The sequence below is a fragment of the Eptatretus burgeri genome, chromosome 1, assembly GCF_056783735.1.
Source record: "Eptatretus burgeri isolate ZD-2024b chromosome 1, Ebu_testis_v1, whole genome shotgun sequence".
In the NCBI taxonomy this organism is placed as follows: Eukaryota; Metazoa; Chordata; class Myxini; order Myxiniformes; family Myxinidae; genus Eptatretus; species Eptatretus burgeri.
In genome coordinates this window covers 162,834,831-162,859,349 of record NC_140961.1, presented here as the reverse complement: position 1 = coordinate 162,859,349, position 24,519 = coordinate 162,834,831, and the positions used below count along the sequence as shown (strand labels likewise).

General features: G+C 44.4%; 1 protein-coding gene across 3 annotated transcripts in view; it reads left to right on the top strand.

The window, feature by feature from the left end:
• LOC147035901 (LIM homeobox transcription factor 1-beta-like) overlaps nt 1-24,519 on the top strand; it is a 223,934-nt gene that overhangs the window by 64,170 nt on the left and 135,245 nt on the right. For all 3 annotated transcript variants that reach the window (XM_085847988.1, XM_085847986.1, XM_085847987.1), the window contains exon 2: nt 23,739-23,907. In XM_085847988.1, the coding sequence (XP_085704114.1) occupies nt 23,739-23,907 (169 nt within the window). The remainder of the gene's footprint in view (nt 1-23,738; nt 23,908-24,519) is intronic.

Below are 24,519 nucleotides of genomic sequence, written 5' to 3'. Positions count from 1 at the left end.
GTGACTCATTTTCCTGACGCTGATCCTGCTCACCAGATTCTCTCAGCGAGGGAGCTTCGTGAGTGGAGGAGGCCAATGCGCCGGCCATGTGCCTCGTGGTTGCAGAAGGTTGATCTCGTGGTTGCAGCATCGATACTACAGAGGCCTCCATCTGGCCATCCTCCTTCTGCCTGGGGGATGGCCAGATGGAAGCCACTGGAGTACTGGTGGAAAGTGGATCCAGTGATGCGCTGCTGTAGTGTATGCTCCCATACCTGACATGACCTGAGTCAGAAAAAAAACTCTGAATTCGGCTTTGTCTGCGAGAAAATAAATTGGGGTAGTAATCCTGGGCACTCACCTGATAGCGGCTGGATGAGGAAAACAGGGAACCACTGGTAAGCGTGGATAACCCACAAAATATTTAACAAAGAAGAAAGTAAATACGTATGGATTTTTTTTTTTCATTCAGTGAACAAACTTTGCATCATCACGGGTGATGAAGGTTGTTGTCCACTTTCATCAAAATTGTGTTTGTAGTTTCTGAGAAGAAAGCAATTATTTTAATAAGAAAACAATACCTATTTTGGGGGGCAACTGATGGATGATGGATGGATGGACTACACACCATCCCATAAGCTCCCTGCAACTACGTTCCAGGTGAGCTAAGGATGTGGAGATTCGGGCAGTAAGTCGAGAGGAGAGTGATCCTGACACGGCAGGAGGAGGACAAGTTGAGGGGGATCGAGAGGAGAGTGCGTCCTCGTGTTCGGCTTGCACATCAGCGAACTCAATTGTGACCTCTACCAGTGACGTTATGGTTACAGGGTCTGATTGTGGGACTTCTGATCTCAAGAAGCAGAGTGACTGAAAATAGACAATAAATAAAGTTCAAGGCAGCATGGAAGGACAAATTCCAATTGCTCAAATATGACGCAGAGAATGATAAAATATTCTGCAATGTATATTGGAGCTATCCAGCACTAGCAAATAGATCTGGGTCAACGAACTTCAGGAGAAGCAATGTACAAAGGCACAATGACTCCAAATATCACCATGAGTGCACAAATGCTAAGACTCTTGCGATCAGTGTAAGGGCTGTGTACTTCTAACATTGTGATGAAGAAGTTCAATCTAAATAAATATCGTACTGTTCTTTAAGAAATGAACATTTTCTGTCTCACTCTTTTAAACAAAGGCTGGTTCATGTGTTTTGGACTTTTCACTGATCAGTGAAGCATTAAGATCCTTTAAGACCTTTTAACACCCTCAGGACCCTTTAGAACCCTTGGACCCTTCAAAACCCAAAAGTGCCTGAGACTCCTTTTTACCCTTCAGACTGTCACACCATTCAGACCTTTTAATACCCTGGAGACCTCTTTGACGTTGAGACAATTTTTATACCTTTAAGGACCCTTTAGACCCCTTCAGACAATTACGATCCTTTATACCTTAAATTATATCTTTTAGACCTCTTTGATGTATTAAGACCCATTACACACTTAAGATCATTTCAACCCTTAAGACCCATTGAGACCTTTTCACCTTTCAACCTTCAGACCTTTGACCTTTACACGTTTACAACGAGACCATTTAGAGTTTAGATCTTTCATTTGCAATGAACAACCTTTCATTTAGTTCATCCTTCCATTTATTTTTCCACACAAAATGCGCCACACAAAACAAGTCCTGGTGAGGGTCTGCACTTTGCAGTCTCTGATTGCTCTTTCTTGCTACTCTCGCCAAAGGAGAGGGTATTGCGTTTGTGTCCGTTTGTTTGTTTGTCCGCAGAGAACTTTTGTGTTTTTCTCCACAACTGCTTGTCTGATTGAGATGAAATTTTCACCATAGGAGAGACTACTCATGTAGAATGTTTTAATGATAATTGTGATGTTATACATCACGTGGTGTAGCAGCCATGTCAGAAAAAAGGAAAACTTTGGACCTCTGTTTCTCTGAAACCACACCAAGGAAAAAATTTAAACTTCCAGATTTTGATAAATTGCAAATTGAAACACACAAAAAAAAAAAAACACGTTTGGAGACAAAATCCACGTACGCATCCAGAGCCAAGCCTTCTAGACACAAATACTGCTCAGACACATCTGCAGACAAACACTGCTCAGACACATCTGGAGACAAACACTGCTCAGACACATCTGGAGACAAACACTGCTCAGACACATTTGGAGACAAACTCCCATCCAGACACATTCAGAGACAAACACCGTCCAGACATAACCACTGTCCGGATATGTCCAGAGAGAGAGAGGGAAAGGGAAAGGTCGAGGTCGATGTGGGGGTCGGGTGCTGCACTGTATCAGTAGGAGGTAGGGCAAGGATGGGACAAAGAGAGAGGAGAGGAGAGGAGAGAGATGTGGGGGTTGGGGTGCTCGCAGAAATGATGTTGTGCTTGATGAACGACACACACACACACACACACACACACACACACACACACACACACACACACACACACACACACACACACACACACACACACACACACACACACACACACACACACACACACACGTGCTTGGCCGATATATTGGCAATTTTTCAGGAATCGACAGGTTGGAGTCAGTGTGATTATCGACTACAGTACATACTGTATACAACCCAGAAACCTTGCGTGGCTTTCACTGAAAAACAACGTTGCATTTATATCGACATATTGAAAAACAACGTTCTCTGGTTTGCACTATCAACAGGGTCCCCACTGTGGAACTTTTACAAGACATCAGCATTTCAAACATAGCATCTTCACTTTATCTCCACACACCAGAGAAAGAGAGACCCCAACCCCCCCCCCCCCACCCCTCTTCCCCCCTCCCTCAGAGCCAGCAGAATGGGTAGTGATTTCGATAGCACAGTCATGCCGTAGAAATTAGGAAAGATTCTGTCACAATGTTTTTACTTAGCCCATGTCTCCAAATACGATTCATGGTTCATCATACCACTAATTGAACAAAGTTTAGCTAAAAACAAGCAATAAACAACTTTTAATCAAAAGAAGATATTTAAAAGCAAGTTTTAAATGAAAGTGAAGATAAAATCTCAATTTCAGCCCACACATTCCTCCCTTTTGTTGATGCAAAAACAACAACTCAAGAGTCTCAAAATAAAATTTGTCTCTGTCTAGCAATGGGATCATCTCTCCACAGAACAATCAGGGTTAGTCCTTCGCGTACTGGTGGCCGCCACCGCCTCTTGATGGGTAGTGTCCATGAACCCCATCAGACACCGCGACGAAGCTGGATTTTTCTCTCCGGAGGTGAGTCCATGCCTGCTGGGCGTGCCTCCTTCACAACATCTCTAAGCAGGTGCCATTCGAGCATGTAATCCTGACCACGGAGTTCAATCCCCATATTTAAGTCTCTAAGGCATGGCTCTTTGACAGTATGTGGGGCTCCACCTGCACCCTTTTCCTCCTTCGATAACACCAGCTCATCTCAGCATCGATAGGCGTCCATGTCCACCCCCTCCCTTCAACCGGCAGAGACACATGGTCCATGGAGACAGGTAGCTCAAATAGTCTGCAAGAGAAGATTCCACACACACACCAATTACATCCAATTAGATAACCCCCTTTCCTTACAACAAAGCACTTTTACTCAGTTTAAATTGTGAGCTCGTTGGTATGATTCTAGTGTCTTGTATGTATCCCCCTGATCGTGTTTCCTCAGCAAGCTCATTCAACTTTTTCTGATTTTCCCGAAATACTTCTTGGATTTCCTGCAATGCTTTGGCATAGCCATTGTTTGTTTCTTGTGTTAATTTCAGTGGTTGCAAATGCTCCATTGGTCCTTCATTTTTATTGATCACTTGGGCACTGGTGATGATGTTGGGTTTCTCACAATATTTCACCCACATGGTGTCTAGACCAAAAGTCACAATAGGTTCAGTCACAATAAGTTCCTTTTCTGGGACTTCTGCTTTGTCTCCAGGTGACCTCCAGTCTCCAGTTGAACGGTCCAGCGTAGATGAGTGGATCAGCATATCCTCGTATACTGCCATCTCCATCTCTGTTGTTGTTGCCTTCTCTGTTGTTGAAGCACACCGTCTCACACATGCCCTGATTAATACCTTAATACAAGCAGTGACAACGATAATGGCTATAAAGATCATGAGCTCTATGAACAACCAATGGATTATTCAGGCTCCCCAACTACCAAATATTCCCTTCAACCAAGATCCCATTGACCATCCTTTATTAAAGTCATGGTACTTCGCACCTTCAGCTTTAATTTTGTGAGCCAAATTATCAATTTTTTTCTGAATTGTCAGGAATATAGGTGCAACATTCCGCACATATGACAGAACAGGTCCCTCCCTGTTCTGTCAACAGCATATCAAGAGCGATGCGGTTTTGCATAACTGTCATCTGCATAGCAACCAGTTCCGCACTTGTCTTGTGAAACCCTTTGCGAGTGGTGTTGGCAAGTTTCTCCAATGATGCTGCCATGTTAATAATTTCTCTCACACTTTTGGCAGCTCCATAAGGAGGGAATGCGATCATGAAAAATCTCTCAACTTCTGAAATGGCTCTTTTTGGTCTGGTCTGTGGCATAAATGGTGATTGGTCCATAACCCAAATTCTGGGTATTACATATACCAAATAGCACGATGCTGTCCATCCCACTGGCAACCATGAGTATGCTCCATATCCGCACACAAAGTAAGTTCCATTCAAGGGTGCCTGGGGTTCCAGAAGGTTATTCCTTCGTATCTTTACAGGTGTAGTTGTCCCGTTAGTTCATCCTTTAACGGTTATTGGTTCACGAGCGCCAGCGAGAGTGACCACTATATTCGTTATGTCTGTGTGTCTGTCTGTCTGTGTGTCTGTCTGTCCAGAGCATAACTCCGTGGATTTTGATCGGATCTTGATGAAACTTGGTTATGTGATCGATATCAATGTCTAGTTGTGTTTTCCTGGATGAGGGCGTGCTACGTCTGCCCAAAAAATAGCCATTTTTAGGGGTTAGTCGGACTAAAAATCTATCTTCTCCTCGGGAATTGACTGAATGGAATGGGTTCTTCGGTATTATTTGAATGGCAAAATGAATTATCTAAAAGTTGTCGTTGTCTGATTTTTCATTTTCGTCTCAAGCTCAAGGTCACAAGGTCAAAAACTTAGAAAATTGCAAATTTTGACATAAAAATCATACGACCGCCCAAACTTTGAGAGCTGGGCTGACAATATTTTTTATTCATAATCTTGAGGTCATTCCCCACCTAAAGCCTTGAAAACATTTTGCTCTATCTCGAACACCTTGCCCGTGGCGCCCCCTACAAGTTTGTTTTTACACTGATTTCATCAAAGTATGGATAATCCGAGGAGTGCGAAATGCCATATAGCCTATATGACGTTATATTTTTCCTGGAATGTACCAGAGGAAGTTTTGCATCAAAGGACATAATCCTTGACCTTTGACCTTTAAAGACCACAAAGGTCAAACTTTCAAAGTTGTGGAAATCGAACCGGGTTTTCGACCTTCTTCGACGAACTAACTCCAATAAGCTATAGCACGTATCCTGTTTCCTTATTTTAATGTCCACAACATTGTTTTGGGACCTTTTAAAGGTTATGCAAAGGTCAAATTTGGAAGTTGTTGAACGAAACCTGGTTTTCTACATTTTGCAGCTAATAACCTGTCACTCGCACCACGTCATGTTGATCATTTTTATAACTTGGTCAAAAATTATCACATCGTCTCATCCTTGACTTCTGAAACAATCTACATCGTCAAATACCACTCATGAACCATTGTCATCTTCAGACTTGTAATTTTGTGACCATGTTCAGTGTAATATTGACATGTTGAATTTCCCAAGTAAGGTCTGGTACCCTGTCTTCTGACTAGACAAATCAGTCCAATTTGTTTGTGCATAACTTGAAAATGTGGAGGATACCTTTCCAATCCTTCACCCTTTTTCAACCCCTTAAAGTCTGTCATCTTCAATTCAATGGGGTTTCCACTTGATTCACCTTTTGGTGCCTTAATCACGACATGCATTTTATGAGTCCTATATTTGGGGTAATACCAGTGCTCATAGTCTGTACAATTGTACCCCCCATTTCCAACTTCTCCTTATCTCTGCTATTTTCCTTCGCACTGATGCTGGTGTCTTTTTTACTGTAATCAAAACTGGTCTATCTTGTCTACGGACTAAGTATCCACACATGTCTTCTCCCCTCAATGGAATTGTAAACAAGGGCAACCCATGTTTTAGGAGCGGGGGAGGTGTGAACACACCCAACATTTACTTCTGTCCATATAATAGCCCTGGCATATTGTAAAGATAGTGCCAAATAGGTGTTCAATGGCAGATCCGTCAGCTCTTTATGCAAGGTTATTTCTCGTTTCTTCCTCTTACCAACCTGCGAATCTGCAGGACCCAATTTCTCACTCCATTTTTTTTTAATCAGTATGATCACCACGTCATCGGTGGTCCCTTCACTGTCTTGCTTGTCCCCAATACTGAAAATTACCCACACACAAACAACTGTGAAAAGAGTTGTGGTCATGATGATGCAGATGTTATGCCCATTCCACCACCCCCCTTGTATCTGTTCGATCTTGGGGCGCTGTATCCACATTTTCTCCCGTGTATGGCTTGCAGTGTGTTGCGTGTATCCACACTGTCTTACCTTCCACCCACACTGCGGTGTGTGTTACCAGAAGTACTTGGTACGGCCCTGTCCACCTTGGTGTAAGCAGTTCTCCCTTGAAAAGCTCTTAATCAAGACCTGGTCTCCTGGTTCAAACGGGTGTAGTTGACTTTGGGCTGACTCTGTCAGCGCCTCCTGGACCTGTGAATGAAATCCTTTCACCACCTTCATTAGGGCTTTCCAAAAGGTCAACACTACCCCCATCCATCTGCTGCAGTTGTATTTGGTTCAAATCCATCGGGCCTGTAACTGGTACCGCATTGGTCATCCCATCAATATTTCATGTGGGGACAATCCCGTCGTTCTATTTCCAGTTGACCTCATGTCCATCAATGCCAAGGGTAGGGCCTCTGGCCATCTTAGTTCCGTTTCATCGCAGATTTTTCCTAGTTTCTTCTTTTATGTCCCGTTCTGCCTTTCCACATCTCCCTTCGATTGTAGGTGATAAAGGCAGTGAAACGATTGTTCTATCTGCAACGCTTTACACATTTCCTTTGTTATCTCTGCTGTGAAGGACCCTCCCTGATCGCTTGATATTCTGTGGTATCTCATACCTACAGATATATTCCTTCATCAATAATTTAACTACCGCGACAGCGTCCCTCTTTCTACTTGGGTAGGCCTCCACCAATTTCGTAAATCTGTCCACTATCACCAGTATGTATCGGTAGTTACAGCATGGTGGCATGAGGACAAAATCTACCTGCAGGTGTATGAACAGTCCCCACGATGGGGGATGAGCCACCTGAGACTGTTTGTGTACTCAACCTATATTCCTTTTCTGACAAATGAGACACTGTTTGCAATGATTTTCTGCTATTGCTGCAAATCTAGGTGCAAACCAAGTTTGATTTACCTGACTCACCAAGCCCCCTTTGCACACATGTCCATTTTGATGGGACAAGCATGCAAACTATGGCAATATATGTCATGGGGCGACAGATTTGCCTTCCGGGGGCTCCCATAACGCGGTATCATAATTAAATCGACATCCTCTCGTCTCCCACTTCAGGACTTCCTCCTTATCTGCTGCCTGTTGCATTTGACTAAGGTCGTCTAGTGACGGTAGGGTCTGTTGGTTGGTCGCCATACTTTTGGTATACATGATGTTAAGACTGTCTGATCGAGCCACCGCCTTGGCTAACACATCGGCTGCTGCATTTCCTTTACAGACATCGTCGGTATCCGTGGAATGTCCTTTGCACTTTATTATTGCAATTGCCTTTGGTAGTTGTATTGCATCCAGCAATTCTGCTCTGAGGTGTCCGTTTTTCACGGGTGTACCACTACATGTAATAAAATGTCATTCTTTCCATGTTCTACCAGAATCGTGGGCTCCACCCCATGCATACTGAGAATCAGTATATATAGTAACTCTTTGGTCTGTCCCTATTTTGCAGGCTGCAATTAGGGCACACAGTTCCGCTTGTTGTGCTGAATACGTATTTGGCAAGTTTTCTGATTTAATGCATTCTTGGTCAGTGCACACTGCATAACCTGCCAGCAAGGTTCCGTTTTTCCCCTCGTTGTGAAGACCCATCAACATACAGCATTTTGTCCGGGTTTTGTAACGGCACATCTTTCATATCCTCCCTAGATGTGACAGATGCTCGTTTGCTTTCCACACAGTAGTGTGGTTCCCCTTCACCCTCTATTTACAAAAGTGATGCCGGATTCAGAATGGTACATTTCTCTACCTTGACGTTTGGTGCTGACAACAGAGTGAGTTCGTAAGTCAATATACGGGTCGCCGACGAATGTTGCGTATTGGGTTTCAAAATCATGGAACTGACATGATGTGGTACTCTCACCACTAGAGGGTGTTGCATCACAATACCTGCCGTTTTTTGTTCCGCGAACACTGCCGCTGCCACCATCCTCAAACACAATGATAACCCTCTTGCTACCGTGTCGAGTCGTGCATTGAAGTATCCAATGGGTCGTTGTTTATTCCCATGTTGTTGTGTTCGCACCGCTTGTGCAAATCCGTCCTCGTGTATGTACAGTACAAAAGGTTTCGAGTAGTCAGGTAGGCCTAATGCTGGTGCCGTCGTTGATTGTGTCTTCAGATTCTCAAATGCTCGCATTCTCCCCTCTGTTCACTCAATTGTCGTTGGTGCCGCCTCTAACATTGAGTCATACAAGCGTCAAGCTAACACCGTGTAATGTATGATCCACCGTCTGCAATAGCCTATCATTCCTTGGAATCTTCACATTTCCTTCTTTTTCCGAGGTTTTGGTACGGTCCGTATGGCTGAGACCCTTTCCGCATTGATCCCTCACTCTCCTGCCATAAGAATATGTCCAAGGTAGTTGACCTTGTTCTTCCAGAGCTGTAGTTTGTTTTTGTTCACCTTGTGTCCCTTCTCTGCTAGCGCAGGAAGCAAGGTAACGGTGTCCTCCTTACATTGCTCTACCGCGTCTGAGCATACAAGCAAATTGTCTACGTACTGTATCAGTACGGATCCCTCACTAAGGTATATGTCGTCCAAATCTTTATGCAGTGCTCTAGAAAACAGCGTCAGGCTGTCTGCAAATCCCTGTGGCAATACTAACCATGTATATTGTCTATCCCGATAGGTGAATGCGAACAGGTATTGCGAGCCTGGGTGGACCGGTACTGAGAAAAAGGCAGAGCATAGATCGATTACTGAATACACGGTTGTTGTTGCCGGGATAGATGACAATATAATAACTGGATTAGGTACCACTGGATGTATATTTTTAGTACAATGAATGACCGCCCTTAAGTGCTGCACGAATCTCCAAGTGTCCTTACCAGGTTTCGTCACAGGGAAGATCGGCGTATTACATGGGCTGGTCATTTCCCTGATAATCCCTTGTTCTAGAAGAGTGTCTATTACCGGAGCTATTGCCTCCTTCCGCAAGGGGTATTGTTTAATCTTCGGCATCTTACATTGTGGGTCAATTATGATCTTTACTGGCGCAGCATTCGTAATACGGCCCATGTCGTTAGGATGTTTCGTCCACAATTTACCAGGCACTTGTCTGAGTGCATCTTCGTCGTCTTCTGTGATAGTGATCGGGTACTCTTCCATTGGAGATAAATCGATTCGCTCACACACAGCCTCCACCTCCTGGCTCCTGGTCTGCTTCCATCTGTAACCCTTGTCTTGTACTTGCCACAAGGTGCCGCTCGGGTGGTCGTCTCGCATTTGACACTGGTCTGTTTGTGACATGTCCTTTCACCATTGGTCCCAGCATCTCCGGTGGTTCCCCCTTTCTAGTCGTAATATATATTTGTGCGCAAGCTCTGTTAGAAATACGTGTCAGATTCCGCGAGCTGTGAGTCAAATCGACGCTGATGGCTCCTCCTAGTTGGCCAAACCACCCCCCCCCCAATTTGAGATTTGTGTAAGCCCCAACATTTTGGTCAGCCTACTCTTCAAATTTGTCATCCCCCTCAATGTCCTCGTAGTAGGCTGTACAATGGAGTGGTGAGTACCATGCCTTGATTATCTTGTTCTGTTTTAGCCATGTTTCAACCTCAGGTATCCAATAAATTTCTTCTAAAAATGGCATTATTTGGTTCAAGAAAATCTCATTTGTTATCCTCCACCAATAAACTACTAGGCCTGGAGAGGCGAGTAATTGCAACGTATCTTCCGCTGCGTCATCGGGTATGTCAAGATATACGCCCTCTTCGGTGCATCCAAACTGACAAAGCAGGTCTCGTCCTAAGAGGTTGGATGGGGAGTTGGTAGCGAAAAGAAATGGGAGTTGGTGGCTAAAAAGAAAAGCATGCTGGCCTCCAGCGTCCCACATTTGACATCTAATACTTCTGACAAAGGCACTTTTTCAGGTTTCCCTGAGATTCCCAATATCAAAATTGTTTTGTTGCATCTTGGAGCATCCTTAAGATCCAATAGTTTCATCATCGAGCGAGTGGTCCCGGTGTCGACCAGAAAATTTAAATTTTTCCCATTTACCGGAAGAGAATATGTTGGTTGCACGGCCGGTAATGTGGTCAGTATTGACAGAGTCGGGGGTTTCCTCGCTCCCGCCCCGTCATTGCCTATTTTCCTTTTTATCCCACTGCAGCTCTCCGTACTCAGGCCGGGACTGACCTGCCTGTTACTTCTGCCAAGCCCGAGTCTCAGGTCGTGTACGGGGTACATCTTTTGGGCAGTCTCGCATAAAATGTCCTTTTTTCCACACCTATAGCATTCATCCATAGCTATTCCCTGTGGGGCACCCTCTGTTTTTTTCCCTCTCTGCGACTTTGCGCCTGTTCCCAGGGAGTTCTTTGTTCTCTAAAAGGCCTCCTAGGTGGAAGGGCTCAATTCCGGGCTGTATAAAAGTACTCGATTGTAGGATCCTCGTCCCATTCCTCGTCATCCGATTCCATAGGTGTTTCCCTTGTTTTAGTTTGTCTGGTTACTCGTTCTTCATTTCGGCAGCCTTGCCCTAGGATCGCCATCAGGAGTTCTTCCTTTTTAATTTCTTTAAGCCGGCTTGTGTACGAACTGTCCCGCCCAAGAGTGCCATTTGGACACTTGCAGGTGGCGCAGTATTTCTCAAATTTTACTCTATCATTGGTACCAGATGGTGAACTTGTTCCAACTCCATTTTAGTTGCCTTGAGGCTTGTTCTCAGGCTCACCACCAGAGAATTTCATTCTGCCTTAATACATTGCTCCATACACGATCCACAAACTTCCAAGTTTACCCGGGACCTCTTTACTTTCCCTTTCTCTTTCTCTTTCAGAGCCTTCCGCAATGCTTCCAATGGTTGCCTATTAGACGTCCCTTCCTCTGGGAATGGATGTGGTGTGTCTTTTATCCATGCTGCCCACAGCGTTAACTGTTCTATTGCCTGCAATCCATGCAGCTTGTACATAATTTCTGCCCTCGTTTTTTCTTTTGGCGGAATTATTGTACTTGACTGGTTGCCCATTTTGCTGGAGTCGTTGTTTCTCCTCAGGTTTGGACTTGCATTATCTTGGCCTTCCCTTTCACTTGACTTTGCACCTCAGTCTTTTGTTAGCCTCACGCTCCTATGTGCTTTTGGACTTGACCCCTTGCTGCCGTGCGCTCTTATCACTAGCCCCCCTTGCGAACCTGGTTAACACCTCTACCCTCTACAGCTCGGCGTCTTCATCTGTATCCTATATTTTATGGATGCTTTTTAATCCACCAAACTCTCCAATATTACTTAGCCTGGGATACCACCTGGGATACTACTTATCTGAAGCACAAATGGGAAAGGGGGAAGAATTATTGACTTTATATTAAAATTTGCTGGACATTCAAGGAATATTAATTAATTCCCATCCAACTTCACTACAATCTCTTTCTTTCAAGTTATTGACAATGGTAGGACTCTATTTCACAACCCCTTATTCTTACCTTCTTTGCAACAAGCAACTATTCTGCAATGATTATTGTCTCTCTCCTTCCCCTTTTACTTCGAGAGCCTCACCCCTCAAAGCCCCGACCGAGGACAGGTGTGTTTGCTTTCCTTCGATCGGGTCTTTGGTGAGCAGCTCAGCAAAGCGCAGTACTCCCTGACCACCAGGATGGTTCACAGTCTTCTCCAGGTTCTCGGAGGCTCCTGTCTTGGCTCACCAATTGTCTGGGCTCAACCCTGGACCTTGAATGACAATGCTGTAATTCGGAGAGACACAATCATCAGCAAATATAATGGCCTAATCACAGCAAAGATAATATACCTTCACACACAGCACAAGAAGTCAAGAACAGGTAAATAATTTCTTTTTAATCATCAATCTATCGATCAAACAGCCAATCCATTAAACTAACAATAAATGAAACAACAATCCAATTAAACTAACAATTAATTAAACAACAATCAATTAAACAGCCAACCAAACACCTGTGCACAAGTCGAACAGAATGCAAGAGCGAATATAACAAACTGCTCTATCTATCTTCAGTCACCCCTGGTTTTATATTCTTTTTAGCGAAGTACTCTTGAGTAAGACACATTTTGCTGTATTCCTGCGTGTCGCACATTTCATGGTTGGTGGCCCAATCTGTTCTTGCACAGAGCACATCTCATGGTTTAGCTGATAAGGATGGGGTCCGGAGAAGCACCGTATATCGGAGTCTTTCTCTGGTTTACACTATCAACAGGGTCCCCCACTGTGGAACTTTTACAAGACATCAGCATTTCAAACACAGCATCTTCACTTTATCTCCACGCACGAGAGAAGGAGAGATCCCCCCCCCCTCCCTCAGAGCCAGCAAAATGGGTAGTGATTTCGATAGCACAGTCGTCCCGTGGAAATTAGGAAAGATTCTGTGCGCAATATTTTTACTTGGCCCATGTCTCCAAATACAATTCATGGTTCATCATAACACGAAGTGAACATAGTTGAGCTGAAAGCAAGCAATAAACAACTTTTTGATCAAAAGAAGATATTTAAAAGTAAGTTTTTAATGAAAGTAAAGATTAAATCTCCGTTTCAGCCCTCACACTTTCACCTTTTCTTGTGTGTTGATGGAGAAGGAGGGAACATAGCCTTGCTTGCTTCAGGTAAATAGGCATATCGGCTTCGTCAAAAGACTCGTTATTTCTTTAAATTATCAGAGTTCACAACAGATTTAGACACTTATTTAGTCCAGACAATGTCTGATCCTCAAACCAAAATAATATTTCAATGGTATACTTTAATTGGTCCGTGAGAGTAGATCGTGGAAAATCGTATCGTACAATTGCTGAAATCGCTCCAAGCTTCTAATTTGAAAACTATAGCACTTAGAAATGTAATGTATGAAGCCATTCATAGCTGTGATGATCAGGCATTCTATAATTTGAGTGAGGAAAGTGAAAACACAAACTTCATCCTCAAGAAATCGTTGTGGCCTGTTCAAAGTAAAGGCATGACTGAGCAGGCCAAAAACATGGCAGCTTTAAACCCCAGCGAGGTTACCCAGGAGACACCTGAAGACTCCATACAGAGTAGTGACCGAGGATGCGCCTGGTAAGGGATATAGTTAAATAAGGCCATTAATTATCTTCAAAAGGGATGATTTAATTAACCTAAACACCCAATTTTCACTCATGCACTTCATTTATTTTGGTATATATATATATATATATATATATATATATATATATATATATATATATATATATATATATATATATGTGTGTGTAGGAATGTATATTTGTGTCTATATATATTGCTGGGGGTCGGTGGCGAGGAACGGCCGGCCGCCAGGTGGAGCAGTAGAGGCTCTCCCACCGAACACCCGAAATTTAGGTCGTGACTCTCGGACAACTCCGAAGGTCATGGGTCACTTAAGGCATGGCGTGGGGTCAGATTAATAGCCAAATTTCTATATACCTAAGTACCCATGTCGTCAAATTACCGGGGAAGTCACACCCTCAATGGACTCTGTCGAACCGGGTCACTCTTGCGACCTCGGTCCGGTGTAACCGAGCGGAATTACCAAAATCCGACGGACCCAATGACAACGTATGGCACCGACGGCCTCAATATTTCTCAAGCCTGCACCATGCTGGGCCAATGGAAGAAAACACAGGCAACGAACTGGAACGTTTAACAATTGGTGGTTTATTTATAATGGGTGCAATAATCGGGATGGGAGACACAAAGCAGAGTTACAACCGAATAAGCAATGCAAAATAATGTGCAATAAAAGGAAAACACTTAAACAATTCTACTTTAAGACAGGACCCACTCAGACACACACACACACACACACACACACACACACACACACACACACACACACACACACACACACACACACACACACACACACACACACACACACACACACACACACACTGTTGGAATTATAGATAGATGATCAGAGAGGAGGATGATATGCAAAATTTGGCTAAAACGCTGGCACACGTCGAATGTGTTATGGGTAAGTTTGTATACGTTAAGAGTACGCTGGCGTACATCGTAGTACGCTGGCTTTTTTTTCGTAGTACGCTGGCATACGTCTTTGTACACTGGCATACGTCGTAGTACACCGAGGTGTTAGACAAATTTTCCATGCTTGAAATTTTTCGACGTATGTCAGCGTATGACTCACATGTTCCGCATACGCTTGGCCATAAGTTGTAGGCACATTACGCGATCGTTGACACACGTCGACACACGTTACTTGTAAGTTACTCATAAGTTGAAACATGTCGAGGTAATGTTTAGCGTACCCAAAACTTATTTCTAACCTATGAGTAACGTGTTGTAGGTACGTTATGCGATCGTTGACACACGTCGACACACGTTCCTTGTATGTTACTCATTAGTCGAAACACGTCAAGGAAATGGTTAGCGTCAGTGTTCCAGACTCCCTGGTTTTTTTTTTTTCATCTTCGGTGTGATTGTGATGTTGACACTTCAATTTCTAGTGCGGTCATGATATAATATAATTAATAGTCTGCCGCTCAACAATTTAAATCATAACCGCACTAGAAATCGGTGTCAACATCACCGTCATACCGAAGAAAAAAACCAAAAAACCAGGGAGTCTGCAACACTGACGCTAACCATTACGTCGACGTGTTTCGACTTATGAGTAAAGTACAAGTAATGTGTGTCAACATGTGTCAACGATCGCGTAACGTGCCTACAACTTATGGCCAAGCGTATGCGGAACGTGCGTCATACGCCAAGTACGTCGAGAAATTTTAAACATGCTGAAAATTTCTCGACGTACTCGGCGTATGACGACGTATGCCAGCATACTACAATGTCTGCCAGCGTACTACGATGTATGCCAGCATGCTATTAACGTATACAAAACTTACCCATAACGTATTCGACGTGTGCCAGCGTTTTAGCCAAATTTTGCATACGTCAGGCATACACTGGCTAAATCGTCAAGGTGTGACAGGGCCTTTACCGACCCGCGATTGTGGAGCTCACATTCCGTGGAAGGAAACGGGATCCTCCCCCACAATCCTCCCCCACAACCCGCCTCCCACAACCCGTCTCCCACAACCCGCCTCGGTGGGACTCGAACCCATTCCTCCAGAATCCAAGAAGCGACTTGGCCAGCCACGAACGACGATCGACGACCCGAACACCATGAACCCGAACACCAACCAGGACGAGCGCCAACTCTGACCAACACGATCATTGACCAGGAGCCACAAACTCAACCAGCAGGAACCAACCAACTTCTCCCCTGCACGAGCAGCTCGCGACCTTTCTTATCCCTCCCCCTCGCAGGTGTGGAGGGTCTGTTCTGAGGTAACTCGCCTCTGGATTGGTCGGGGGCGAACATCCCATCTGTTTGGGCGGGGCCGCCCTGAGGTAACTCGTCTCCGGATTGGTTGGGGGCGAACATCCCATCTGGCTGGGCGGGGCCGCCCTGAGGTAACTCGTTTCCGGATTGGTTGTGGCTTCTGAGGTACTCCTATCCCTCATTGGTTGTGAGGCACACCCATCTCACTGGGCGGAGTTGACCTCACCCCGCCTATGCCTGTGGCCCCGAACACATGCGTAATGGCGATGATGGAGCGAAGGGAAGATTTAATGTGAAAAAACCTGACTATAAAGAAACCCGAAGCACACACATGAAATTAACCCATTAGACAGAAGGACGGGACCCTAACTATGAACTCATACTTATCGAAATAACTGAACTGCGGGGACTGCTGTCTGTTTGTGTGCAAATGGCTGCCAGATTCGTAACACTACCCACCCCCCCCCTTTTTTCTATAGACTCGTCCCGAGTCGTGAATTTTCCTGTGTCATGCAGGTGTAGGTTTTTCTCCTACATTTTACCTATGGATCCCTGAGTGCGACATTTGAATACATGTCCCAAAAATAAATAACCTAGTGCGCTGCGTAACTAAACTATCAGACTCACATGGACAACTTAACTAAGATTGCCGGCGGTAAGACAAACACACAGGTGGGTTAAGAACTTATTTACAATTTCTAACATTTACACCAACCATGGCCCAGGACCTGTGATCTGTGAAGAGAATGTCATTGGTGCAAAACACACACAAAAAAAGATGGATGCATGGGCTGTGCAAACGCAGTCCTTGTGGGGTGGCTACCTCCAGGGCAGTCTCTGCAAACACAATGGAAGATGGTCCTGGCGCACATGGTGACATGGGGGTCATGCAAACAAGGGCAAGCAGGCATGGGGTCAAGACAAAGGCGGGCAACCAAGGCATGGCAAGGCAAGGCTTGGCAAATGCGGACCAGGCAGATGCAGAATGAAAACGGGTCGGCTCACGAAGCTGGCCGGCCTCTTGTCTGGTCCGTGAGGTTCTGTGGAGGGAGGGCGGTGGTGCCGGCCGGTCCAGAAACGGGCTCGGACCTACCCTACTGTCTCCCCTCAACCTATCGCCTTTGCCTGTCTTTGCCCACACCCACTCCCTTAGTTTGCAACAACAAAATTTAGACTTCCCCCTTTTTATTTATTTTAATTTTATTGTTATTATTATTTTTATATTTTCCTTTATAATTGCTTGTCCCTAACCCCCTACTGTCTTTGTCCGGCTAACCTATCCTGTCCGTATACTCCCAGCCCTGAAGATCCCTTTTGGAGGGGAATAAGGGAGAGACTAGTGTCCTGCCTCAATGCCAAACAAAGCCTCAGAATAGCCTCCACAGAGTTCAGCAATCTTCCCACATTGAGTTCAGCGGCCTACGGAGAGCGAAAGGATGGATGGTGCGAAGGGGTACATTTCCTATCTATCTGAGCATTTATTCAACTTTAAACTATCCCCGGGGCTTTTCAACACGCCTGTCTCTTTAAATTATTTGTTCTAGAAACCATGATTCCCGTCGCCTGTGTTGGTGTCCATTATCAATTTGGGCCCTGCTTCAAATTTTCTCTCGTGCCCTTGCACAATTTCGTGGCTGGGCAGCGTGGCTCAACTTGCAGGGACTTCCGTCTGCCGAACTCAAACTACGGCACCCCCAGGCCCTGAGGCTGTCTCTGAGCCTATCTGCTCCCTATGAGCGCGGGGAGTGCCCTTCTTGGCTACTCCCCCGTATACGCCCACGTGGCATCTCGGTGCGACGGGTCCCGTTTCCGACGAGCCACCCGTGCCCAGTACACTATCCCAGTCCCTTTGACCCATGGCCTACTCTGGTCGACGACACATTCCTTGTCGGACCGTGTCTCCCAAAATCCATTCCTAAATTCTAATCTAAATTCCCACCGACTGTTCCACGGGCCCCATGAGGAACTGTCCTGCCCCATGAGGCCGGTCTATCTATCGCTAAACCCTTCCAACTAACTAATGCTCCTATGCCCGGGCGAGGATGCTTGCCACATCCTGGCCAGGGCCGTGTACTTGGAGCAAGGCCCTTTATTTTTATTTTCTTGCACCGCCAGGGCGGCGGTCTGCGACTCGCTCGTTCATCCCTTCCGTCGGACGATACCTGGGGCCTTGTCGTCACCCTGTGCATCGCAACAAGCGCTCGCCTTTGAGGGGTCCGCCTTGCGAGCCAACGGGCGTCACTCGCCCGTAACTCGTGCCATGAGGACCCAGTGACGTCACCCGCGCAACGAACCTGCGCAGTTTCCCGTGCAGGCCCACCCGAGTGTATCGTCCCGGGAACCCGCTTTGCGTGTTCCGCGAACAGAACACACGGCGCGCAGCACGTGGAGCTTCACAAACGCGCCCGCATGCGGACCTGTCAGCTCCAAATTCACACAACGCTCGCCATCTACATTCTCGCCGGCCACGCGGCCGGCTCGTATCCGAGGTGGAGCGTTCTCGTGCCGGATTGCGATCACGCAGACACGCGCGTGCGGGCCGTGCGCGAATGGCGCCATGGACCTCGTACGTGCCGTCGCGCAAACCTGGCGCGGTTGCCAAATTAACTTTTTGTTGCCTTCCAGGCTTGCTTTTCCCGTCTCCCGTCTGAATCCGTCCGTGTTTCAATTTCTCGCATCAAAGTTCTTGCATGGGGCTGTCCTGCACGGTGTTGTCCAGAACCATGGATTCCTCTAACAATATTGTTCAGGATTCAGCGATGGAGGGATTCTCAACCCACTCCGGCGGTCTCCGGGGTTTCTAACGCCAGCTGGCTCGGCACAGGCCTCGGGTCACGCGTCTTCAATCGCGATACCAACGTAATCCTGGACCTTACCAGTTGGGGAAATAGAACCCTGGTTACAGACTCGTTTTGTCAGATGCCGAGCGTTTTCTGCCAGTCTGTAACCATTCTTGTTTTATATGTCAATCAAACGGATCGTTCCTCGACACGACACAAATTAATCCGTATCGGCAACTTCATACAAACCAACCAGATTTATTGCGGAACATCGGGGGAACACAACACAAGCAAAATATTCATGACAATGTTTTTATTAACAATCTTTAACCCGTTCTTAACTAGGGAACTACGGATTACAGGTTACGAGGGGTGTCCCTACCGAGATATGCCTTAAAAAACATGCAGACGAAACAGACAGACAGCATGCAGACAAGACAGAGTACTTGGTGATGTTTCATGGATGAGAGGAAAGTGTCAAAAGCACGAATGTCGCTCGTAACAAGCCGATGTCCACGGATTCGAGCCCCCAGCTCGAACACGCCGCGTGGCAAAATGGCGCTCGCCCTTTTGTCGCAGACCTCACACATGCACTCTCGAGCGTTCAGACCCCGCGAGGTCGACTGCACCAGAGCGAAAGATCCACAGTGGTATGCTCCAGCTGGATTTCCACAAGGTCCAGCATACAAATCCAGGCCTGGCCTGTTCACCAGACAAGGCCAAATCAAGGTGTTTGGGCTCCAGCAGGCGGATCGGAGGTTACTCCGCACACCCCTGATCCGAATCCCGTTAATTTCTCTATGGAGGCGGAGGGGCCGTATCCCACTCCTGACACCAATTTGTTGTGGGCCGGGGGTCGGTGGTGAGGAACGGCCGCCAGCTGGAGCAGTAGAGCCGTCTCCCACTGAACACCCGGAATTTAGGTTGTGACTCTCGGACAACTCCGAAGGTCACGGGTCACTTAAGGACTGTGCTCACCAATTCTCTGACGGCGTGGGGTAGAGTTAATAGCCAAATTTCAATATACCTAAGTACCCACATCGTCAAATTACCGGGGAAGTCACACCCTCAACGGACTCTGTTGAACCGGGTCACTCTAGCGACCTCGGTCCGGTGTAACTGAGTGGAATTACCAAAGTCCGTCGGACCCAATGACAACTTATGGCACCGACGGCCTCACCATTTTTTTAACTCCGCACCGTGCTGGGTCAATGGCAGAAAACACGGGCAACGAACTGGAACATTTAGCAATTGGGGGTTTATTTATAATGGGGGCAATAATCAGGAATGGAGACACGGAGCAGAGTTACAACCGAATAAGCAATGCAAAATAATGTACAATAAAAATAAAACACTTAAGCAATTCTACTTAAAGACAGGGCCCACTCGGACACACACACATGCACCCCAAAAGAATGGTCTTTATTCGGCCCTTCGGCTCGAGAGGAAAGGCGAGCTGAGGGCCAAGGTCTGGTTGGTACTTCTCCACCTCGTGTGGTCTTCACCGACCCGCACTTGTGGAGCTCGGATTCCCTGGAAGGAAACGGGATCCTCAGCTCGCTCGCTCCCACAAAACCCGCCTCGGTGGGACTTGAACCCACGTCTCCAGAATCCAAGGAGCGACTTGGCCAACCGCGAACGACGATCGGCGACCCGAGCACCACAAACACGAACACCAACCAGGACGAGCGCCAACTCCGACCAGCACGACCATTGACCAGGAGCCACAAAATCAACCAGCAGGAACCAACCAACTTTCCCTTGCAAGAGCAGCTCGTGACCTTTCTTATCCCTCCCCTCACGGGGGGTGGAGCGTCTGCTCTGAGGTAACTCACCTCCTGGTTGGACAGTTGCATCGCGCGATTCGCTGGCCGTCCCTCATTGGACAGGCCCACGATAGGCAGGGCAACTCATACCTTTCTGGGGTGGAGTCGGAGCTGAGGCGATTGTCGCTCCGCCTACCTCCTCACCTAAGGCCACGTGCGTAATGGCGACGGTCGGCTGTTGTTGTTGTTGTCATTGATGTATAAATTCTAACTATAAAATAACTCACAGTGCACACACGAAATTCCCATTAGACGGAAGGAGGGATTCCAACGATAAACACATACTTATCGAAATAACTAAACTTAGGGACTGCTGTCTGTTTGTGTGCAATGGCTTCCAGATTTGTAACAATGTTATATGTAATGTTTTCTGTATCATGTTATGTGTAATATGTAATATGTATGATATATGTATTGCATGTAATATGGTACGATGTTATAGGTGTTGTATGTAATATGTATTATATGTAATGTTATGTGTAATATGTTTTATGTATTATATGTAATATGTATTATGTTGTATGTAATGTTATATGTATAATGTTATGTGTAATATGTTATATGTAATATGTTTATTATATGTTATATTTAATATGGTACAATGTTATATGTAATATGTGTTGTGTTATATAATATGTAATGTTATATTATCATGTTATGTGTGAAATGTTATATGTGATATGTATTATATTTTATATGTTTAATGTTATATGTATCATGTTATGTGTAATGTTATATGTAATATGTATGTTATTTGTTGTATGTATTATGTATGATGTTATTTGTTATATGTTGTATGTAATATGATATATGTATTATTTGTAATATGTATCATATTATATGTAATATGAATTATGTTATATGTATCATGTTATGTGCAATATGTTATATGTATTGTATGTAATTTGTAATATGTATTTTTATTTGCAATATGTTGTATGGATTATATGTAATATGCATTGTTATATGTATTCTGTATTGTGTTTTGTGTATCATCTTATGTGTAATATGTTGTGTGTATTATTTGTAATATGTTCTATGTAATATGCATTATGTAATTTGTAATATGCATAATGTTATATGTAATATGTTATGTATTATGTTATATGTAATGTTATAGGTATCATGTTATGTGTAATATGTTATATGGATTATATGTAATATGTCATATGCATTATGTAATATTTAATGTTATATGTAATAATGTATTATATAATATGCATTACGTAATATGTATAATGTACTTTGTAATATGCATTATGGAATATGTAACGTTATATGTAATACGTATTATGTAATCTGTTATATGTAATATGCATTATGTTTGTGATATGTATTATTAACCTCCGCCATCGAAGATTGGAGGTTACTGTTTTCACCCCTTTCTGTTTGTTTGTTTGTTTGTTTGTTTGTGAACAGTATTACAGAAAAACTCCTCGACGGATTTCGACGAACCTGGTGGGGGGATGAGGTATGGTCCAAGGATCATGCCATTAGATTTTGGACTGGGTCGTATGCCAGCGTCCAGTCCAAAATCCAATATGGCCGCTATGGCGGCCATTTTGAAAAAATATTAGAATTTTTTTTTCATTTCTACATGTTTTAAGTGATTTCCACCCCCCCCAAAAAAAAAATTGTTAGAGAAAATAAAATTTTGCAACTTTTTTTTCAACAAAATTTCGATTTTTTTTTTTTTGCATTTCTCTATGTTATAAGTGATTTTCCAACAAAAAACATGCCAAAATTATAATTGCGGCTGATTTTGGAACTTCAGGTGGATATACCCACGTAAAATCAATTTCTATCTCAAGGAATCTAGTTATGACGAATGAATTGAGTATGTAAAAGTTAAAAGTAAAAGGGAAAGTTGCAAACTAACTCTGTGAGCACTGTTGACGGCAAATTGAATGAATAGGATATCAGTTTCACTTGAGTGACCTAGCAGTATTGGCGACGGAGGTTTTGCACTCTACCGAGTGCTCCCCCTCTCGTTAACCTCCGCCATCGAAGATGGACGGAGGTTACTGTTTTCACCCCTGTCTTTGTTTGTTTGTTTGTTTGTTTGTTTGTGAACAGTATTACGGAAAAACTCCTGGACGGATTTCGACGAAACTTGGTGGGGGGGGATTAGGTATGGTCCAAGGATCATACCATTAGATTTTGGACTTGGTCCAAAGTCCAATATGGACGCTATGGCGGCCATTTTGAAAAAATATTTGAATTTTTGTTTTTGCATTTCTACATGTTTTAAGTGATTTCCAACCAAAACAAACAAAAAAATTGTTCGAGAAAAAAAAACAAAATTTTGCAACTTTTTTTTCAAAAAAAATTCGATTTTATTTGAAAAATATTTGAATTTTTATTTTTGCATTTCTACATGTTTTCAGTGATTTCCAACACCCCCCCCCCCCAAAAAAAAAATTTGTTAGAGAAAAAAACCCAGAAATTTTGCACCTTTTTTTTTTCCAAAAAGTTTCGATTTTATTTTTTGGCATTTTTACATGCGCGTCGATCTCGTTTTGTTTATTCAATCGTGGTTCAGTGGAGTCTGATCCGTTTTGACCTACAATGAATAGGATATCAGGTTCACTTAAGTGACCCAGCAGTATTGGCGGCGGAGGTTTTGCACTCTACCGAGTGCTCCCCCTCTAGTTGTATATGTAATGTTATATGTATCGTGTTATGTGTAATATGTTATATGTATTATATGTAATATGTATCATGTTATATGTATTATATGAAATTTGTATTGTTGTATGTAATATGTATTATGTTAAGTATATGATATGTGTAATATGTTACATGTACAGTATTATATGTAATATGTATTATGTTATTTGTATTGTTTCTGTAATATGTATAATGATATATGTATTATATGTAATATGTATGATGTATGTAATATGTTATATTTATTGTGATATGTATTGTTATACGTAATGTGTATTATGTTATTTGTAATGAGATGGTCAAATAGCCTGTGTAAAGGTCCATGTTGATTGGACCTCAAAGGTAACTAATCTAATGGCCGATGCTTCCACCTGTCATGCCTGTATAAACATGTCATTTGATTGAACATTTTTTATGATCATATATACCTACCAGACATTGTATGAATATCATCTAGTTTGACTTGCAATACAAGCAGTGCAGAGAAGAGTGTTTATGGAGTCCATCAGTTTCCCATTGTGGAGTACGCAGCGCTGATGGTGTCTCTCAGCACGTGTGTACATGGCGTACGTCCTTGTATTCGTGCCTGCAGGAGTTCGGTGTGCGGGATGCGGGATCGCTATCTGCGACCGGTTCCTGCTGCGCATGGGCCAAGAACACTGGCACGAGACGTGCCTGGCATGCACCGCTTGTCATGCTCCCCTCCGCCGCACATGCTACCGCCGCAACCATCGTCCATATTGCAAACAAGACTACCTACGGTAAGGCATCCGTTTTGGTGTTATTCGTTATCGTACAAGTGCCTTCGTTCTTTCCTCGTGCCGTCTATTTCTGGCCAAGCGCTATTTGGTGCAATCATTTGTTCTCCTGGTGCTCAATGTAGTGGAATTGGGGGTTAGGGGTTGGGGGGGGGCGTGCTGCTTACAGATCCCAAGGCAAAGGCACAGCCAACTAGGGTTGAGAGGTCGTGAGCTCGAAGCTCGTTGATATTGCGAGCCAGATAAGGCATTTACCTCCCTCATTCCTGATAACATCACCATGGCCTTTGAGCTTTTGCCGTCCATGCGCTTTGATCCACACCCGGCTGGGCGGTCTGACTATCCCCCTGTGAGCAGGTGCCCAGCGGCGCCGGCAGCTGCAAGAGAGGGTACCACACCCTCACCGAGCCCTCCCTCTATAATTCCATGCTCTTCGACACTCTTTCTTCTTTTTCTCTCTCCTTCATAAATATCAAGAAAGAAAGTTTTCTTTGTTGTTTTTTTTTTTTTATTCGACTAATTTACACGCTCATTTTCCTACTGCTTTCGCAAAGAGTGGTTGAGTTATCACTGGCACCAAACAGATGTCAAATTCCTCCTTTGACTGACTGCTGG